Source organism: Zonotrichia leucophrys, chromosome 3 (assembly GCF_028769735.1).
Source record: "Zonotrichia leucophrys gambelii isolate GWCS_2022_RI chromosome 3, RI_Zleu_2.0, whole genome shotgun sequence".
Classification (NCBI taxonomy): Eukaryota; Metazoa; Chordata; class Aves; order Passeriformes; family Passerellidae; genus Zonotrichia; species Zonotrichia leucophrys.
This window is the reverse complement of record NC_088172.1, coordinates 86,863,956-86,882,858: the sequence shown is the minus strand read 5'-3', so window position 1 is coordinate 86,882,858 and position 18,903 is coordinate 86,863,956. Positions and strand designations below refer to the sequence as shown.

General features: G+C 45.6%; 1 protein-coding gene across 2 annotated transcripts in view; it reads right to left on the bottom strand.

Moving 5' to 3' along the window:
• The window catches only part of TGFB2 (transforming growth factor beta 2), a 57,222-nt gene extending 44,371 nt beyond the window's left edge, over positions 1-12,851 (bottom strand). Inside the window, exon 1 of one of the 2 annotated variants that reach the window (XM_064709141.1) lies at positions 12,019-12,851. In XM_064709141.1, coding sequence (XP_064565211.1) covers positions 12,019-12,361 — 343 coding nt within the window. In that variant the 5' untranslated portion in view covers positions 12,362-12,851. The remainder of the gene's footprint in view (positions 1-12,018) is intronic. The other variant, XM_064709142.1, reaches the window with a different exon arrangement.
• Between the last annotated feature and the right edge of the window lie 6,052 nt (positions 12,852-18,903).

Below are 18,903 nucleotides of genomic sequence, written 5' to 3'. Positions count from 1 at the left end.
GTTAAATAATGAAGAAGATGCACTAAAATAGAGTGACTTGAATCCTGAATTATCAAGATGTCCATGTTTTTCAGTATGGGAATACAGCTGTAAGACAGAGAAAGTGGACCATACTTACAAAGTAGGAGACTCCATCTGATAGTCAGCATCTCTGAAAAGAACCTGGGAGAGACCTTGGTGGGTAATTACCAAGCATGAATTCTAACTTCTCCTCATAGAGCTCCTAGCAAAGTTACTGCCGAAGTTAGCTGCATGAATTGTGTAGCATTGAATAAAAGGAATTTGCAACATGCATGTAACTTGATAATAGCACAGCCACTTCTGAAATACTGTGTCCAATACTGCTGTCCACAGTCTCAGCAGAACATGAACAAAGCAGAGGAGTTTTAGAGGGGAGCCATGAGAATAACTGAAAAGGCTAGGAAATATCTCATGGATTACATATAACACACTTAACTTTAAAGAGATGTGGCTTGATCACAGTCTACAGATCTGAAAGACACCTGAAATTGGATAAAGCAGCCCGTGCCAAGCTCCTGGCTGCTTATTGCAGGGTCCTCCAGCCATGCCTGCTTACTCTCAGCCAGGTCTGTTCCCCCTCCAAAACTTCCATTTTCTCTGGGTACCTACAGAAAGCCCACAGATCTGACAATAGGTCTTCAAATTAGCAGGTGAAGGTTTAAACCAGATTCAAATGCTAGAACTTGAAGCTAAACAACTTAAACCACAAAGATACTCATTTTTAGTCCCTGTAATTATCAATAGAATAATTTACAAGTGTGCTGTGAACTCTTTCAAAAGTGAATTAATTCAAATCTCATTGGCCTGGAATATGCAGGTAGAGAGATCAGAAGACCATAATGAGGGCCTCCAGCTTTTTTAACCTGTCCATTCTATCATAACTCAAAGCTTCCTGGAGCAGTATCAGTCTCATCCTTTCTGAAGTATGACACCAACTGCTGATTAACAATGAGTGTGAGCAGACCTGAAAGCATTTCACCCTGAGAAGAACATCTCATTCTTGCTGAGATGAGCACCTCCTTCAGCTGCCAGGCAACATACAGGCTCAATTAGAAAGCTGTCTGCAGGTCTGGCTGTACTTAAATTAAGGCACTTTATATCCTGCAACAATAAAATATTGCCTTATATTAAACAAGAACCAAAACACTTGGTTTCATATCCTGAATCAAATGCAATCTCATCCCACCAGGACACAGGAAGTACCACATAGATAGAACACAAACCAAGCTTTTTGCTTTGCTTTTTTACAAAAAAGAAAACACACAAACCCCCGACAACCTATGCTGGATGTTGAGTCTTTTCAGGCTTTGAGAAGTGTACAGTACTAGTACAAATATGATACAAAACAGCATTCAGCACATTTCTTATCAGCAAAGCAGATTTAACCGCCTCAGTCTTCATCTGAACAAAAGGCTGGTATTCTCCAAGGCTACAAAGAAACCACTCCTTTCGGTGCTGCTTACAGCCCTGGCCACAAGGACTGTTCTTCTTGCCTAAACAATCGCTGCACAGAATCCAGTTTCAACATCACAGGAAAAAATCTGGAGTGACTTTACTGACTCAAATTGCTCCAGCTCTTCATCCATGCAAAAAAATGTATCTCAGAAGTTAACTCATTATTTTGTGTGCTTAGAGACACATCAAGTCAGAGAGGCTTTATGTAAAACCACATGCACCTTCATGCTATAAGCACAGCTCCTGTTCCCAAACTCCTTGGCTTTCCAGCTTGTAAACTCAGAATATATCATGTAGCAAACTGACTTTCAGAAATGGTCCTCCTGGCTCCCTCTCCATGCAGAACTGACTTCTAATATTTTATTGATAACATAAAAACATCTTGTTGGCTTAGCCCTGACCTTTCTCTACAGTCCACTGCACAGAGATCTGCCACATTCTTAGTCAAAGCCTTTAGATTCTTCCCTGCTCTGGGAGCTGAGGTCTGATTTTGCACACGTTTCTAAGAAGCCTCTGGATGTGGAGTGATGAACTTCTAGACAAAAACTCACTGTAGGGATGATAAAGATATATTATGGCATGTTTATTTGCCAAGACCTTTGCAGTCCAATGGTCATTTATTTTAGACCAGGGAAAAGGTGGAATACCTAAGAAGTGCAGGACTTTAATTCATTACTCCTCTGCATTCTGCAGTTCTTGCCATATTGCCACCATATGCTGATCCCAGATGACATCTGCCAACAAATGTAGTCCATCAATAAGGCTAACTAAGGTGTTTATTTTCAAACGTGGTCTTTGTTTTTCAGGGCCTTATGCAGAAGAATGTCTCCAGTGAAAGCTCAATAAAGGGCAAAGTACCATATCACAGTAATACACCCCAATATATATTGGAGATGTGGCCACTCCCTGAAACAAAGGAATGACACTTAATACCTGACAAAAGACTTCTGCAGCCAGTGGAAAGACTTCCAGCAGGCTTTGGACCAGGGCCCTTAATCTGGGGAACATACTCTCAAACGGCAGAGAAATGGAAAGGTTTGACTGTATCATGTATAGTTGGCCCAGTGCTGCCAAGTGTGCATGAGGCAGATTCCTTTCCAGACTCCACCCCAACAAATACACTCCCAGCCAGAAAAAATTAGGTTTCCCAATACAGTGTGGTAAATAATGGGACTGCAGCTTGGAAGGAGGCAAGTTTCTTCAGACACATGATATTGCTGTAATAGACTATGGCCACTTTCATAAAATACCTCTTTTACTAGATTCTTTTGGGGCTCTTTTCTTCACTTGATTAGCAAGGGGAATGCTAAACTTCCAAATACATGGCTCCTAGCATCAGGGAGCAATGCAAGCTGGAATCCAGATTCAAAGAGGGAGAGAAAGGTCAGGCTCCCAACAATCTGTTCCGAGCCCATCCAAACTGGGCCAAAGCTGCTCACTTAGCTCCCTTGCTTTGCACACTGTATATCCTGGCAGGGAGCCTCTCAGTTCCTATCACACCACCAGATCAGAACAGCAGATTGATTTTCAAGAAAGCTGGAACTTGTTCCCCCCTTACAGACCCAGGGATGTGTGTTTGCTGCAATACTCTGCCATCGTGGGCTGGATAAACATGCAACGAGCACGACAAGCAAAACCTACAGACATCTTTCAGCAAACCTCAGTGTTGAAATGTGGCTACTTCACTTCCAAAGCGTGCATCAAGAAAAATCTGAGCACAAAGCAGTGATTGGCACAAGACATACAAGGCCTTGCTCTGCCAGGGAGGCCCAGAGCCAACTGCAACAGCCAAGAAAACTGGGTTGGATCTCTTGGAGATTGGGCGAGAATGAGAACATCAATGATCTGCACAGATCCAACACATCTCCAGACTGTTTACAATGTCCTATCATGTTGGAGAGTACAATATATCATTTATCCTTCCCTGAAGGCAAATATCCCTTATATCCCCTGCAGGCATTTGAAGGCAGAAATGAACTGCCAGTGGACCTGAACTCTGGCATTCATAAATTTTGCTTACTAGGCATTCATTAATTGCTCTGCTTAACTATTCTCCAGTCAGCTGGATCAATTCCTGCACCAAAGCCTCCAAGCACAAAGGGCAGGAACTGTGATGCAAAGGGCAGAGCTGCCCCTCCATAGTCAGGGAGAGCAGAGATGTCTCTCAGCTTTGCTAGTCCGGGCCACCCATGAGACCAAGCAGAGATGGGGCCAGGAGCAGCAGCCTGCCCGAGGCTCTGGTGAACACCATGCTCTGATCACCACTTGTGCCATTGTTTCAACCCACTGCTGCATCAGAAGAGGCGGAATTTGCAGCATTGTTTTCACATGCTGTTTGGAAGATGTAAAGTTTTGCAGGTGTTCTTTCAAGCGTACATCTTGGCAGGCCTAGAGATCTTTATGACTGTTTGCCCAAAGCCCAAAAGAAGTAATTTTATACATACTGGACAATGCCCATGCAAATAAGCAAGGACTGCTCTCTCAATCTGGGATACTGGAAATCAGCTGTAAACACAACTGCGGGCTCAGGATTAATAAGTATTATTTTGCAGAAGCCTTCATCAAATAAGTGATTGTGAGGTGTTTTCTGACCACTTCAAAAGAGTCAGTGCTGCTTACACCTATTAGTTTTTCAGCCTTGCGATTACAAAGTTCACCCACAGGGTTGGGGGATTTTGTGGATTGTTTTTTTTTTTCCACCCCAAGGAATGAAAACCAACATGTTCTGATTCCTATCTTTCAATCATCACTATGGTAAAGATATATTACCATCACTATTTCAGCTGAGCTAGCTGCTGAATTGCAAATGCTGTAAGTAAACAAAAACAAGTAAGAGAAGGAACTTCAACAGGCTTAGCTTGCCTTTTAAAATTCAAAGCAGGGGTTTAAAAGAGATGAAGCCAGGGAAAACATTGGATACTAACACCAGCCAAACAGGGAAAAATAACGAAGTTGTAAGCCTGAAAAACTGAAATGGAAAGAATGACAGATTTACTGCTGCATTTGATGCACATAACCACCGATAGACTCTCCCCAGGAAGTGTTGAAATTACCATCACTGAAATGAATCCAGAAGCTGAAAATTAAATTATCTTTCCCAGAACATTCCAATTTGGGCTTTGGCAACAACAGATGTTTCAATGCTGTGAGACGCATGCACGCGCGCGTGTGCACGCCTGCACACACGCACCGCGCCCCGAGCACAGTGTCCCCTTTCAGTGAGACCTCCCTCCGAGCCCTCACAAAGTCAGCCTCAACTCACGGGCACTCTGCAAAGCCTCTGCTTCAAAGTCTCTGCTCAAATGCACAACTGTCAGATTAAGCAATCCATAAGGAGTCTTACAGCAGCTCCAAGTTATGAATGAATGGTTATTTGTGAACTTGCCTGTCAAGACAGATGCGGTATTTGTCAGTGCAGCGTGGGTTAGATACGATGGGAAGGAGCCAAACAAGCAAAGTGAAAGGTCAGTATCACAACATTTTCCTTCCCCGCCCCTCCTCAGTTTGCCTAAAACTATGCCACAGCTTTTGCTGAAGTCCAATACAGTAGTCTGTTTTTATGCAACTTACCACGCTTATTTGAAAACCAACATTCAAGCAAGAAAAACAAAATAAAAGTGTGCACAGAGGGAGAGAAGAACAGGAACATTTTGATGCAAGAAAGCTACAGCAGAGGGATAAATCTAAGACTGGCAAAAAACAGCATACCTTTAGAAATGTGGTGACACTTGAATCAAGACCACCCTGTGGAAGTTGAAATACAATGCATTGTTTTCCTTGCATTAAAATGTAGTATTACAAGGATTACAGGTTAATTCATGTTGGAAGTCCAACCTTCAGCTCAAAGCAGGGTCGGCTATGAGGTCAACTTATGTTTTATAATTTATACAGTTATTTTTAATAACCTGAAGTCAGCACTATGCTGTACTAAGTATTATATAACAACAAAAAGCGGCTCCCTCCCTAAGGGGGATTCAGAGGGGAAAAGCTCAGCTCTACAATGAAGACCCTGAACATGTCAATGAGCATCGCACCTGAAATGAGAAGCACTTCTCAGTCACTGTCCAAACTAAAACCTGGACAAGGGAGAGATATTCTGAAGATCCTCTCCAAACTCTCTGCCACAAATCTGCTGCAGGGGTGCCTGTGAGGTTCAGCATCTCCTGAAACCAGACATGGATGCCAGAGAGCCCAAATAACACAGGATGTATTTCAGCAGAGCCTGCCTGCTCACGGTGAGTGAGCAGTCTCTCTGCACAGCTGCCTTAACCCATCCAATGGAGCCTCCAACACAAGGAGCCAGAAGCTTTCCCAGCGGCATGAACTGTCATGTTCCCTTCAGAAAACCTGGTTGTTTGAAAGAATGCTCTTTTATCCAAAGAAGCAACTTCTATACTGTGGACCGATTTGCATAGCACCAAAAACACGTAAAGAACTGTTCAGACCAGACAGGTCTAACAAAGCCAGGTTTAGCACTTCATTTCTGCAAAGCCAGTCCTGTGCCATTCAAGCTAAGAGAACCACAGCAGTGAGCCTCATGAGTAATTCATAAATCCAAACACCACTGGTCACACTGGAAGGAGATAAAACACAGCCCTTGACACTAAGGCTTTTTCCCCCCAACATTTTATTGTCTTGTTACAGACAAATCTTTCAGTTTCTCCTCTATACCTTGCAGCTGTATGCTTTGTGCAGTCGGGTGCCCAGCTGCAATCACTTAACACGGCACAGACAGCAAGGACAAGCACGGGGGAGATGTTTTAAGAAGAAACATTGCTGCTTCAGATTGACTACTACAGGAAGCCAGCTGAGAGTGATGCTGGAGCTATAGGCACTGGCTATCCACAGCACAGACTGAAAGGGAAGCAAGCAACAGCCTGTGGTGGAAGGCAGGGTGCGAGCTTTCCCTAAACAAACGACCAAGCCAATCCTTTTAATCAAAACAAACCAGCAGAAACATCCGTAACACATTATTACATTAAATAATACCTGGGGAGCAAATCATCCTCAAGCTAAAAGCTGCCTGCTTGAAAACCTGCTGCATGTGGTTTCACAACAGGAACAAAAACATTTGTGTATCTTCACTCATGACTCGTTTTGTCACCATACCCTGGGGTTCCTCTCTTTATCCGTAATACAGGAGCAGTCTAGCACATCATAGCAGCTGCCCAACAGGGCCAGCCTTCTTCAGGATCACTGAAGAGTTTCTTCTTTCCCCTCTAAAGCATGCTGTAAAGCATTTCCTTCTCACAGGGCTCCCATGCCCCAGTGGCAGATCTCAACACAGTGAGAGGGATTTGAACTGTCTGGCTTTGTTCATCCCTGCAAGTGCACCATAAATTGGGCCCCAACTCAGGAAGCTAATTAGGGATACACAGAGCCCTAATGCTAATGAGCCTGTTCATGTGTGTGAAGCTCCGTGTGTGTCTCAGGGCTGTGCTGAAGAAGCTCACTGAGAATGACAGCCAGTTCTCACATTCATCCTCTTCCTCAATGCTGGCGCAGACAGGAATCTCAAGCTGACAGCCAAATGCTGGAAGTAGTAACTTCAAAGTAGCACAGCCATCCTGATGGCCACTACAGATGTGATGCAGAGTAGCAAAAGAGGAGCAAGGCTAAAACCAGTATCTACTGAAGATGATGCTCTGCTTTCCTCACTCAATCACCCACTCACAGTAGTCCTGCAAGTACAGCCAGCAAGAGCAGCACAAGCTCTGGGCACTCCCTGCACATCTCCGGCCAGGAGAAGAAGACAAGGGCACATTTCCAGAAAGGTCTGTGGGACTATAAAACATTCACACTGTCAATGGCTGGAGGGTGGGGAGCAGCAGGGCACTGCTGCACATTCACCCAAAGGGATGTTGAGCATGGGAACAGGCTGCCCAGAAAGTGGTTGAGTCACCATCCCTGGAGGTATTGAAAAGTACAGCTGTGGCACACAGGGACAAGGCTGAGTGGTGAACTTCACAGTGATAGGTTAATACTTGTACTCAGATGACATAAAAAGTCTTTTACAAACTAAATGATTCCACAATTCGTTCAAATCTTCTCATTCGCCAAACTACAGTGAAGAGTGCCTCTTTCAAACAGACACAAGAGAGAAATTCCAGGAGGGTTATGGAAAGGACTTGGGAATATATCCCTGTCTTGCAGCTCATCTGACCAGGCAGTATTAAAGAGGGGGTCATGGGCGTTTAGCTTTTCTGTAGGCTTCATCCTCTGGAAGGAACTCAAGGACCACGTATCACTCCAGACTGCCTCCTGGACCTTCCCCCTGCTTCCCAGCTTGGCACCCTGCTCACAGCAAAAGTGGCTGGGGATTCAGAAGCCAGGCAGGAAGCACATGTGGTGCTGCCCTTTATTAGTGCACCAGAGCATGTTATTTTATTATCCCTCTCAGTATGTAGAGGACTACTGTCAAGAAAATGACCCTGTGCCTTTCTAAGGCCATCTGCAATTTCCTGGGGTTTTCCACCTACGAAGACTGCATTAAGTGTCATTCCTTATGGAATAAGGGAATGTCCCTCCTTGGGAAAGCCTTCACATTGCTTCAGGTGCTGTCTGTAATGCAGAGAGTATGCCTGGCAAACACCATCTCCTCCAAGAGATGCTCCAGAGCACAACCATAGGTCCAGCATAGCTAGAAAGTTTTAAAATAAGTTGTTCCTTCTGAGTCTGTTTCCATATAATTAATAACACGGGAAAGCCTGTCAGGTTGGACTGTGTGCTGTGCCAAATGCTAACACACGTGAGCTGTTAACATTGTGGTAATGATGCAGTCAGTGCTGGGAGCCCTCTGCAGGAGCTGTTCTGGTACCCTGAAGACAAGGAACCCACATATGTGTAATTGCTGGTAAATTGAGTCCTTGTTGATAAAGTAGAAGCACGTCATTGTGCCCTGACAGCTTATAATGTTGTCTTTCATGGGGCAAATATTCAGCAGAAGGATGGCCTATGTAAAGCAATATTCATGGGACTGAGCTCCTGGGAAGATTAATCCTAACCACCAGGGCAGGATGGAACCCATAGAGGCTCCTTCACACTAAGACAGCTTAAAACTCATGAAAAAACAGGCCCAAACCCAGAAGAACTGTGTCTTCTTATGCTAATGAGTACTTATAAACCTATCTTCAAGAATGCAGAAAACTTAAAAATTTACCTGCATTGGCCTTAAGCTATCACTGCAAACCAGTTCACTGACTGTAGTAAAAATTGCTTTGAATGAAGATGATAGAATGGGCTTTTGCCTCCAAATACAAGTGTTGCCTGTTTTTCTCAAGTATGCCTGTTGTTCATTAGCATTACAATTCACAATCCTTAATTGTGTTGGCATTTAATTTCTGTTTACTCTCAGTGCAATAGCAATCATCACCTAGCTTAAGTATCAGGTTCTAGATATTCAGGGAACAACTGGTAAGTAATAAGCTTCTAGTGTGATCCAGGATTCACAGTAACCAGTTTTAAGCATTTACTCAGGTAACTTTGCCTAGGCACAAAACTCCCAAGAACTCTGTGATGTCATGCTCAGAGAACACCATAACCAGCCTTCCTCTTTAAACTCCTCTGAAAAACCTCAAATTCTGGACTTCGGAGAAATTCAGACTCACACAGATGCATACTGTCCTGAGCACAAGGCATGTTTGACAGACAAAAGCTTTCTGTTTCTTCCAAATGTCTTTGTAGTACTTTTTCTGACACTTCTTTTGCATCTGTTGCTTTTGGGTCACGCAGTCCCTGACTCACTGAATTTTACCTATATCTTGATGTGTCCTTAACCTCAAGTGGACTCTCAAGCCAGATGCTCCCTTAATTCCTCAGTGCAAACTATCACTAAACCTTAGCACAACTTTAGTTTGAGCCTTAAATTAACAGCATGTGAAAAGATTAATATGAATAATTTCAAAACTAATCAGATCCCTTCTTTAAATGTTGACACAGTATTATTTATATCCCATAAATACCTTCTTGACTAAAATTCATCCCAGGAGATTGGCATCTTGCCAGTTCTATTCATATTTACTGTATTTATACAGTACAGTTGGCCAAGGATAATATTTAAGACAAAATATGCCTTAGGGTATATACAGTATCTCTTATAGTTTTCCTTTTAAATCTCCTCATTGCTAAAAATATTTAGTCTGAACTTTAGAAAATGCTCCACGAAGACCTATCGGCGATCTGTAGTGATATATTGCTGACTATGAGTATAATTAGAGCATATTTGTAATACTTGGGTTGTAGTCAGTTTCTGAACATTAACAACTTGTGGTAAAAACTGAACCACTGATCTTTCCCATGCCTGCCTTCCAGCAGCTTTTGACCTGCAGTGCATTCAGACTGATCCCCTTCTCCCTCCTACCACTCTCCAACACAGCGGACACCGCAGAGTTAAAAAATCCACTCTGAAATGCTGAGGAGAAAGTGCCTGTGGCCGCCAGAGCTGCGCTTTCAATTTCTTCCTTTAAAATATGGTGGAGTGATTTCTTCCTTACTGTCTTTTTTGGAAAGGTTCGCTCCATCCAGCATAACTAGAGAGCAGTGGAAAAACAGTTAACCTACTTACTCTGATGTTAGCGACAGCCTGCACAGTAGTGCTGGGTGTGCTGGCCCTCGCATCCCAAACGTCTGATGCACTCTGTTGGTAGATACCTGCAATCTCCTGCACTCCTCCACAGCCTCCATCGATACCTCACACCAAACCTGGCCCCTGACAGCGTTTTAAAAATAGATCCTCTTTTGCCAATACCATCCAAGTCACACACCACAGACATTTTAATTTTCTGGGAAGTATGCAGCTGCATTTTGGACTGTTGGGTCTCCGCAGTCTGCTGAAGCAAGGAGGACAGATGTGCTCAGGACAGATGCACTTTACAAGTCAGAGACTCTCTGCTACAGGGCCAACTCCCCAAACCAAGGCACTGCTAGAGGTCTTCCCAACCTTTGCCCATAGGTGCTCCTCTGGCCCTGGGTATGATCTAACAGATCTCAAAACAAAGTGCTGACCTTCTACCAAAACCACCAGCACAATAATACAGTACATCAACGTGGAAAACAAGCATGACTTCTGTGTTCTTGCTATGGCTATGAATTATACTGAACTGCTCTGCTCATACCCACTTGGCTCCAAATATGCGGAGTTTTTTTAAAAAATAAAGTATTTCTTCCCCAAGGGTAACAAGGGTGGAGTGTATTTATCATGGCTATTAAGGATGGTGCCATAATTACAATAATAAAATGGCTCTGACTGCCAGGATGTCCTGTACCTGATGTTGTCATTTAAGACTAAAGGAAGAAAGGGAGGCAGCTGCACGGAGCGTGGGGCTCAGATACCTTGGCTGGCATCCTAGGACTATCCCATGCAAGACAGAGCAAGCCCCAAAGCTACAACTTGCTAAACTAAAAATAAATAAGGGGAAAATGCAATTAGAAACTCTAGGATAAAGTTACCAAGATGGCTGAATTATCTATTTAAGCAAGAGCTATGTGCTTTTGAGAAACAGACAGCAAGTATATAGGGCATCAAGTGGTGGGGGAGGGAAGCGAGCTAAATGAAATGACTAGGGACTAGGGTTTGGTTATGTGAACGGTGAAGTTATTTTCTGCTTCTGGTATTTCACTTTCCTCGGTATGATGATGATCTAGATTCTTTTAAGGCAGTGCGGTGCTTTTTCATTCTTTTTTTTTTCTATGCACTTAAGCTTCACTACCAAAACAAAAAGGCACGTCATTATGATTATTAATCACTCTAAGTGGATTTGGTCAGCACAGAGCATTTGTACCCCTTTTTTTTTCTTTTTCTTTTTTTTTTTTTTTTGTGCAAAACGTGGCATGGATCACCAGAAGGTCGTTAAAAACAGCAAAAGGTAGACGGGCTGAGACAGGTTCCCAGAACCGAAGCTACCCAGAAGGGAAAAGTTTTTCTGTACCTGAAATGAGAAGTGCCCACGAACCGAAAGGGGAGGCTAGTTAAAGTGGGAAGAGGAGGGAGGACGTCTCCGTCCTCTCTGAGCACCTATGCGAACAGCAGTCCGCGGGACAGCGTTCTAAAGGGACACACACAAGACGAGCTGGCAACTTTTTTTTTTTTTTTTTTTTTTTAAGACCTCCTCTCCTTTTCTTTTCAGTTATGGAGAGATGGAAACCTGCCCGTTCCAGACACTCCAAGGGAAACAAGAGCAGTGGAAAGATATTGGCTCTTTCTGGAGGCGGCACACGGGGCTGGCGGGGAGGGAGCGGGATCCCGGCAGGGGGAACTCTGCCCAGGTACGGGGGGCTGGCAGCACAGGCACCCCCAGGAATCCCGGGGTGACCCCAGAGAGGTCTGGGCAACAGGTGATCCCCCAGGACATACCCACCCAGCCACGGGTACCCCGCCACCTAAATTAAACCTTACAAGCCTCCACCTAAGCGATGCTGAGCACGACAAGCGAGCCGAGCAAAGAAGGCAGAGTTCGATGCTTGGGGGTGCTATTTAAAGGTGCTGAGCACCGCTAAGCCTCGGGGGCGAAATTACGCACGCATGCACAAACACAGAGGACTTACTTTCGGGGTAAAAAGGCTGCATGTCTATTTTGTAAACTTCTTTGGCATAATACTCCTCGTCGCTCCTCTCCCTCTCGCAAGTGGCGGCTCTGTGGTTGGCTTTTTCCTGCAGCAGGTCCCTGGTGCTGTTGTAAATGGAGATGACCTCCGGGGGCACCTCCTCGGGCTCGGGGTACTCGTCCGGGGGGCTGGTAAGCTTCAGCTTGCTCAAGATCTGCCCCCGGATTGCCTCGATCCTCTTGCGCATAAACTGATCCATGTCGAGGGTGCTGCAGGTAGACAGGCTGAGAGCCACGGTGGCCAGATCCACGGTGAGGAGCACGCTCAGGAGATAGCAGTGCATTTTAAGCGTTTAAATACAGCGCCCCCCCCAACCAAAAAAAAAAAAAAAAAAAAGTGACTTTAACAACGAACGACAACAAGAAAAAAAAATTCAAAAAATAAAAAGGGGATCTGTGCAAACAAAGGGGAGATCTGCAGACAAAATGCTCTTAAAAACTCGGCTGCGAGAGCGGCTCGCAATCGGAAAACGCACGGGAGGCGCTAGTGAAAAAAACACCACCAATATGAAAAAAAAAAGAAAAACAGAAAAAGAAAAAGCAAGTTGCTGCAACTAGATAAAAATTCGGGAGCGGAATGAACCGGACAGCAAAAAAGGAGGAGGGAAAAAGCCCCCAAACAGATACAACAAACCTGCAAATCAAGTAAATGGCAGAGAGGCTGCTCTCAGCGCGCTGTAAAACAAAAATCTGAAGTGGGGGAGGAGAGAGGGGGGAGGAAAAACCCAAAAAAAAAAAGGGGAGGACGAGAAGGCGCAGTGATGGGTATCGCAGGGCGCTGCCGCAGCCGGCAGAGAGAGGGTGCCGGCGCGGCGCTCAGCCCCGCCGTGCGCCCGCGGCGCCCGACGGCTCCCGGAGGGCAGCGGCAGCGGCACCGCCCCGCGCCCGGCGGCGCTCAGCCCCCGCGGCGGCGCGGGCGGGTACCGAGAGCCGCGCACGTGTGCGCCCGGCCGGCGGCGCCGAGCCCCGGGCCCCGCGCGGCGCAGCGGCAGCGGCAGGCGGCGGCTCCGGCCCCGCGGCGGCGCCCGGCGCCCGCGGCGAGCGGCGATCCCCGGTCCGGCCGCGTCCCGCAGGCTGCTGCGTGCGCCCCGCGCCGCATGCACCGACCCACCCCGCCCGGGCCGCTGCGCGCCGCACAGCTCTTCCCAGCTCCCTCCTCTTCCTCCTCCTTCCGAAACGCCAACCCCGCGCCGCAGTCAGCGAGGCAGCGCCGCCGCGCCTCGGCAGCCTCCCGCGGGTCGCAGGCGCGGAGCCGGCCGCCCGGGGCTGGCCGCAGCGCAGCGCCGCTCTCCCCGCCCGCCGGCCGGCCTCCCCCGCGGGGCTGGGGCTGGCCCCGTCCCCGGCGGCTCTAGCGCTCCGCCCGGCGCCCCCCGCCTGCCGCCCCCGGCCCCTCGGCTCTCCCTGCGCGGAGGGGACGGGTGCCAGCAGATAACATCACGGCCGCGCAGGGAGAGGGAGATTTATACGATCTCCCCGCCCCACGTGCTCGGCTCGCTGCGAAGTGACGTGGAGGGGCTGCGGGAGCGGAGGGCTCCGCGCCGCCGCCCGGCTATTTATTCCCCTCCGCGCCACCCGCCAGGGACTCGCCGCAGCCCGGGCGCTGCCGAGGTGCCTCAGCCCGGGGCGAGGAGAAGCGAGGCAGCCCGTAGCCGAGAAGGAAAAGCGAGTCCTGCCAGGCTTTTATTTTACTTCTTTTTAAAATAAAGGCTTTAGTGCTTCTTGCACCTATTATTAAAGTAATTGGGCCAAATAGCACTCCGGCGTTAGAGGAGGAATAACACGCCTCTTGGACACCGCTCAGACGCGTTCCTGTTCAAGGTTGCGGGGCAGCTCTGCCCGCTGCTCTGTCACAGAACGCTCTTCGGCACTGCCCCTCACTTTCACTTCCAAGCGTGTTTTGGGCAATGCTCGCTGTTCCCCGGATCCCTCGGTAATCGGTACTACCGGCCAAGGAGGGAGAGACCACAGATGAGGAGGATTTGCTCCTTCGCAGAGGTCTCCTCTCCCGTCAGAAGTGTGCAAATACATCCTCATCTGCACTTGACAGAAACTCTCAAGCCCCAAATGCTCTGGCTATGCCTGTAATTCAATTTTTCCGCTGCCTCTTTTGGCCAACAAACATCACAGCCTCCGTCCATACCCTACTCTGCCCTAGGGAAATCACTACACAGTCTACTAGGCATCCCTCAACTTAATGCCATAAAGCTTTTCCTTTACAGTTCATTTATCACCACTGTACATTAACTTTAAAAAGTGATCAAGTAGCCTTTTTCTTTACTCTCACCCATTTTACATTCCCTTCTGAATTAAGTTATCACAGGTTTTACTTGCCAGAACTTTCCAATAACATCACCCTAAGTGGGGCAAGGGTGTTTTCGAAGAACCTCTATTTTCAGAGACGAAAAAAGATGTACAAAAGGTACTCAAAGGGCCATAGGTGTTCCCAAGAACAATTCAGCCATTGCTTTCTCCTGGGTAAACACACCCAGGAGAAAGGAGGTAGCATGACTGGGACCTGGAAGCACTCTGAGAATCACGCAAGACACAAACCAGCCCAACACCACCAAAGGCTTCCTCCAGCTGACCGCACCTCAGGAACAATCTTCTTTCTGCAAAATTTTCAACTGTTTTCCAAAGCTGGAGACTGCCAGTCCCCACATTAAATGTGAGTTTTTCCTTCCCAGCAAGGAAAAGTGCTTCCTGTGAGCAGCTGTGTGCTGGGGTGATGGAGGCACCCAGCAGCACGGAGCTGCCACATGCTGTTTGCCTTGGCAGGGCTCTGCTGCAGGGGAATCTTGTGCCAACATGGCCAGCTAACCTCGGATTGCTGTGGGTACCAGCAACGATGGCATTCTCTGAGAGATGGAGGAGCTACAAAAATATATTTTTGACAGGTATGTGTACACACAGAGACCCTAAAATAAACTTCATTCTTTACCAGCACGTGGGTATGTACAGCCCTACGTGCAACCAAGATTGCATCCTCATGATGCAAGAGTTAATAGTGCTTTCCACTTAAATCCATGAATTCCTGCAAGGCCAGATTAAACCTCTCTGCCACAACATCACTCTTTTACTGCCGTGCATGTCAATGTCCTGCTCCTACTGACCTCAAAAACACAGCTGCAGTGTCAGGAATGGCAACGTTTCCAAAATTACTCAAATAAACAAGCAAGCTCAACATGTAGACTCAGCTGGTTTCACTTCTGCAGCACACCTGTACAAAACCAAGGGGACAGTTCCTTGAGCTGTTACATCTCACGGCTCCACTGCTAGCCAGCTGAGGAATCAGCTCCGTTACACGAGGTACCTCAACCGCAAATACTTCTAAAGAAAAGGGTTATTAAATTATTTCCTCCAAAAGCTACAGCTGAAACCATGAAGGAATTCCTTATACAGCAACTGCAGCCCTGTAACACTTGGCTTTGCGTGCCACTCACCTTGAGGGTTTCAGAGCAGTGATTGGGACAGTGCTGGACACCCTCCTCAGGGAGGGAACTCGCCCCATCTCTCAGGATCCCTCTGCAGACACAACCCGCCAGATTACAAAGTGTTTTGATCCTTGAAAGTTTATTATTGGTGGGGGAAAAAACCAAAAACCCAACCAACCCAAACTTTGCAGTGCCTTTCACAAACCGTGTGCCTCAGGGATGCCCGGCTGGAGGCCATCAGCCCCCGTGTGCTCAGTGCCCAGCTGGCCTCGCTGCCCAGGGAGATGCAGGGGGTCCCAGCTCCAGAGAAGCTCTCCTTGTAAGCTGCCAGGGACCCAGCCAGGCTGACAGCAAACCAGTCCGACTAGATTTTAAAAGTTGCTGGGATTCCTGCTGATTTGGCAATGATTCCTAAGTGTCCTTTAGACCATCTAGGAAAAAAAAATAAAATAATTAAGATATATCTTGGGTTTGTTCTCACCTGAGAAAAACCCTTTGCTTCTCTTCTGACCCTTTTAGTGTGTCATGGAGTGTCAGGCTTACCCAGGTGCATGTCTCCATTTTGCCTTACGACTGCAGCAAAGCTGGATTCCCTAAAACTTCCCAACGTCACCATGGTGATGTTTTTGCCATGCAGAACTTCCCGGGCATGCATACTCCATTCCAAAAGCCCTGGCCACTTGGGATAAATCCCCAGCAGCTGCAGAAGCCCACCACACATGCCTGAGCTGCTCCAGTTTGCTCCAGGAAGGGACACCTACCTGCTAGGCAAATCATTCAAATACACATCCACATTCATAAACATCGACTTTCCATTATGTAATCTAAATGGAAAATATGTGGAACAGATACATCATGATAGATCTGGTCCTAGTTCTAAAATCTCCCCCTTGCACATTTAAGGAGGCTTTTTTTGCCACAGAAGTCCTGCAAACTAGACTCAAACAGGTGTCATTTTTTACCTTGCTCAAATGAGGAACACATGGAAGAGGCTATCAAAAATTGTCAGAAATGGCAGAACCAAACTGCAGGGACTCAACAAAGCTGGATAAAGTCTTATATCACAGAATTCAACTATAACATGACCTTTTACAGAGGTAATTCTGCTTCTACATTCTACTGTTCATTTTGTGACTATTATCCCAATTATGGCTTTGTCTTTTATCTTGCAAAGCTTTTTCGTTTTTATTCATTCCACAACAGCTTTTACTGATGACTGCCTGTTAGTTTCAAAAGTTGCTGGGATTATCAGACACTGAAGGTTAACTCAGCTTACATTTATCTCTTCCCTGTGCCTCTATGAAATGGCCTTGTCCTGTGGGGCTGCTGTCAGTGGAAGCTTTGTAAGTCAGAAAGTGGGAATGGGACCTTAGTGTGCCTATGGGAAAAGAACAGACCTTATCTGTTTTGGTGCTTTTAATTCAATACAATACTGTCTTTTTTACATATTCTTTTTTTTTAATAAACACTGACTGTTTATTAGAAAAACAGGGACACCTGGAAAGTTACTTCACTAAATGTAAAGGTTTCATGTTTCCTATTAAGTTAAAAATTACGTGGTCGGGATTTTACAATTTGTGGTTTCTTTTTAGATTGTTTTGGTTATACGCAAATGCGCTGTGCAAAATACAAAGGCAATAATCTTTCTAAAACTGCTGACGACCAGGCCATTAAGTAAGGTGGCTGGTCACATTTCATAAACTAAAGAACATTGTTGGAAGAGGTATAACTTTTAAAAGTTAAGAGGTGACTTTTGTAAATTCTCACACTGATGACGAGTGTAGGATGATTGCACAATTAATTCTTTGTGGCACGCACAGAAATCTGTAGCCATAACTGTGGTCATGTAGAATCTCAGTCATTCTGATGCAGGGTGCTAGGGAAAAAAAACTTTTGAATTCTCCTTTTTATAAAAATACACATATATAGGTTCAACTTGGAGAGCCAAGGTGACACCTAATAAAGGTGAGGCAAAGAGGAGATGACAAATAATGGAAAATCGTAATATATACTACAATAAAACCTTAGATTTTACTGTTTATTATCCTTAGTGAAGCAGAAGTCCATACCTCCGTGCTGCACATTTCATTAGTGCGCGCTGTAACGCCTGGATGAATTTGAGAGCAAACCCTGCTGACCTTACTAACACAAGCAGCCCCACTGGCCCAGGATTGCATTTCACACAACCTCAGCCCATTCCTGCAGCACTCCTGTTCCAGAAGATAAAGGCCATTTTATAGAACATGCTGTTTGACATGCAAGACTGCTACCCATATATACACATGCAACTACTTGTCAACTTACAAATCAAAGGTATGCTTCTGATATATATATATATACATAAAGAGATAATTTATTTGTGTGAGCCAGAACTTCTTTTAAATATATATAGAACAAATATCAAACAGGAATAAGAACTTTTATTTTAATATTTATTTATAGACACACATATATTTTTGTGTATTTATAAATATATATATTCATACATAAATATCTATCTACATAAAAGAAGTTCTCATTCCTACAAATGGATTTAATAATTTCAGTGGAAACAGTCACGAGTAGTCAACAGGATCTGATCCAAAAAGCCATTCAGGTGTCATCTCTGAGAACTTATGGAATGGCATCATCTTCCACCATCAAGTAAGAACACAAAGCTGTAATGTCCACACAGCAGTGTATAGTCTGTGTTTAAAACTGCAGCTTAATAAAAGACATCTAGAATGCAATTAACCCAAAAAAACCTGTTACCAAAGACCACCAGAAAAACTCCAAAACAACAGCACTGGAACTTTAGACAGGACCTCAAGCCAGAATGACTAAAATCTGAAGGAAAAGGGAAAAAATTCTTATGGAAAAGAAGAAAAGGGAATAGAAAGGTTCATCACCATTAGTCTGTATTTCAGTGCTATGTTATTCTTCACATTTTTCAACTCCTAAAATAGCTTCTCTCCAGAAAAGTTGCACCCTGTCTCCACAGAGTACAGCCAGACATTAGGGGTCTAGAGAAGCATCAACAGCCTAAACCCCCTATGCTAAAAACATACACATTTCCCATAAAGGCTGCAGACATCACTGCTGCATCCAGAGAGGTTTCTGCTTCCAACAGCTGATTTCCAGAGTTGAATAAGTTCAGATTCAAGTATTCATAAAAACTTTGCCAAAGAAATTTCCCCATGGTTACATCTCCCAGAGTTTGATCCCCTCCCGTGCTTTCCTAAAACTGCTTGTCAGCCTTGAGGATGCCACACTAATCTTCTATGCATCATTCCAGTTTTAGTCTGTATGCCACTGAGGAAAAGGCCTTCCTTAATCCTAGCACCTGTGGTTTTAATCACCACAGGAAATCCTGTTTCCACTTAAGTCAGTAAGACTTAAATATCAGCAGAGGCAAA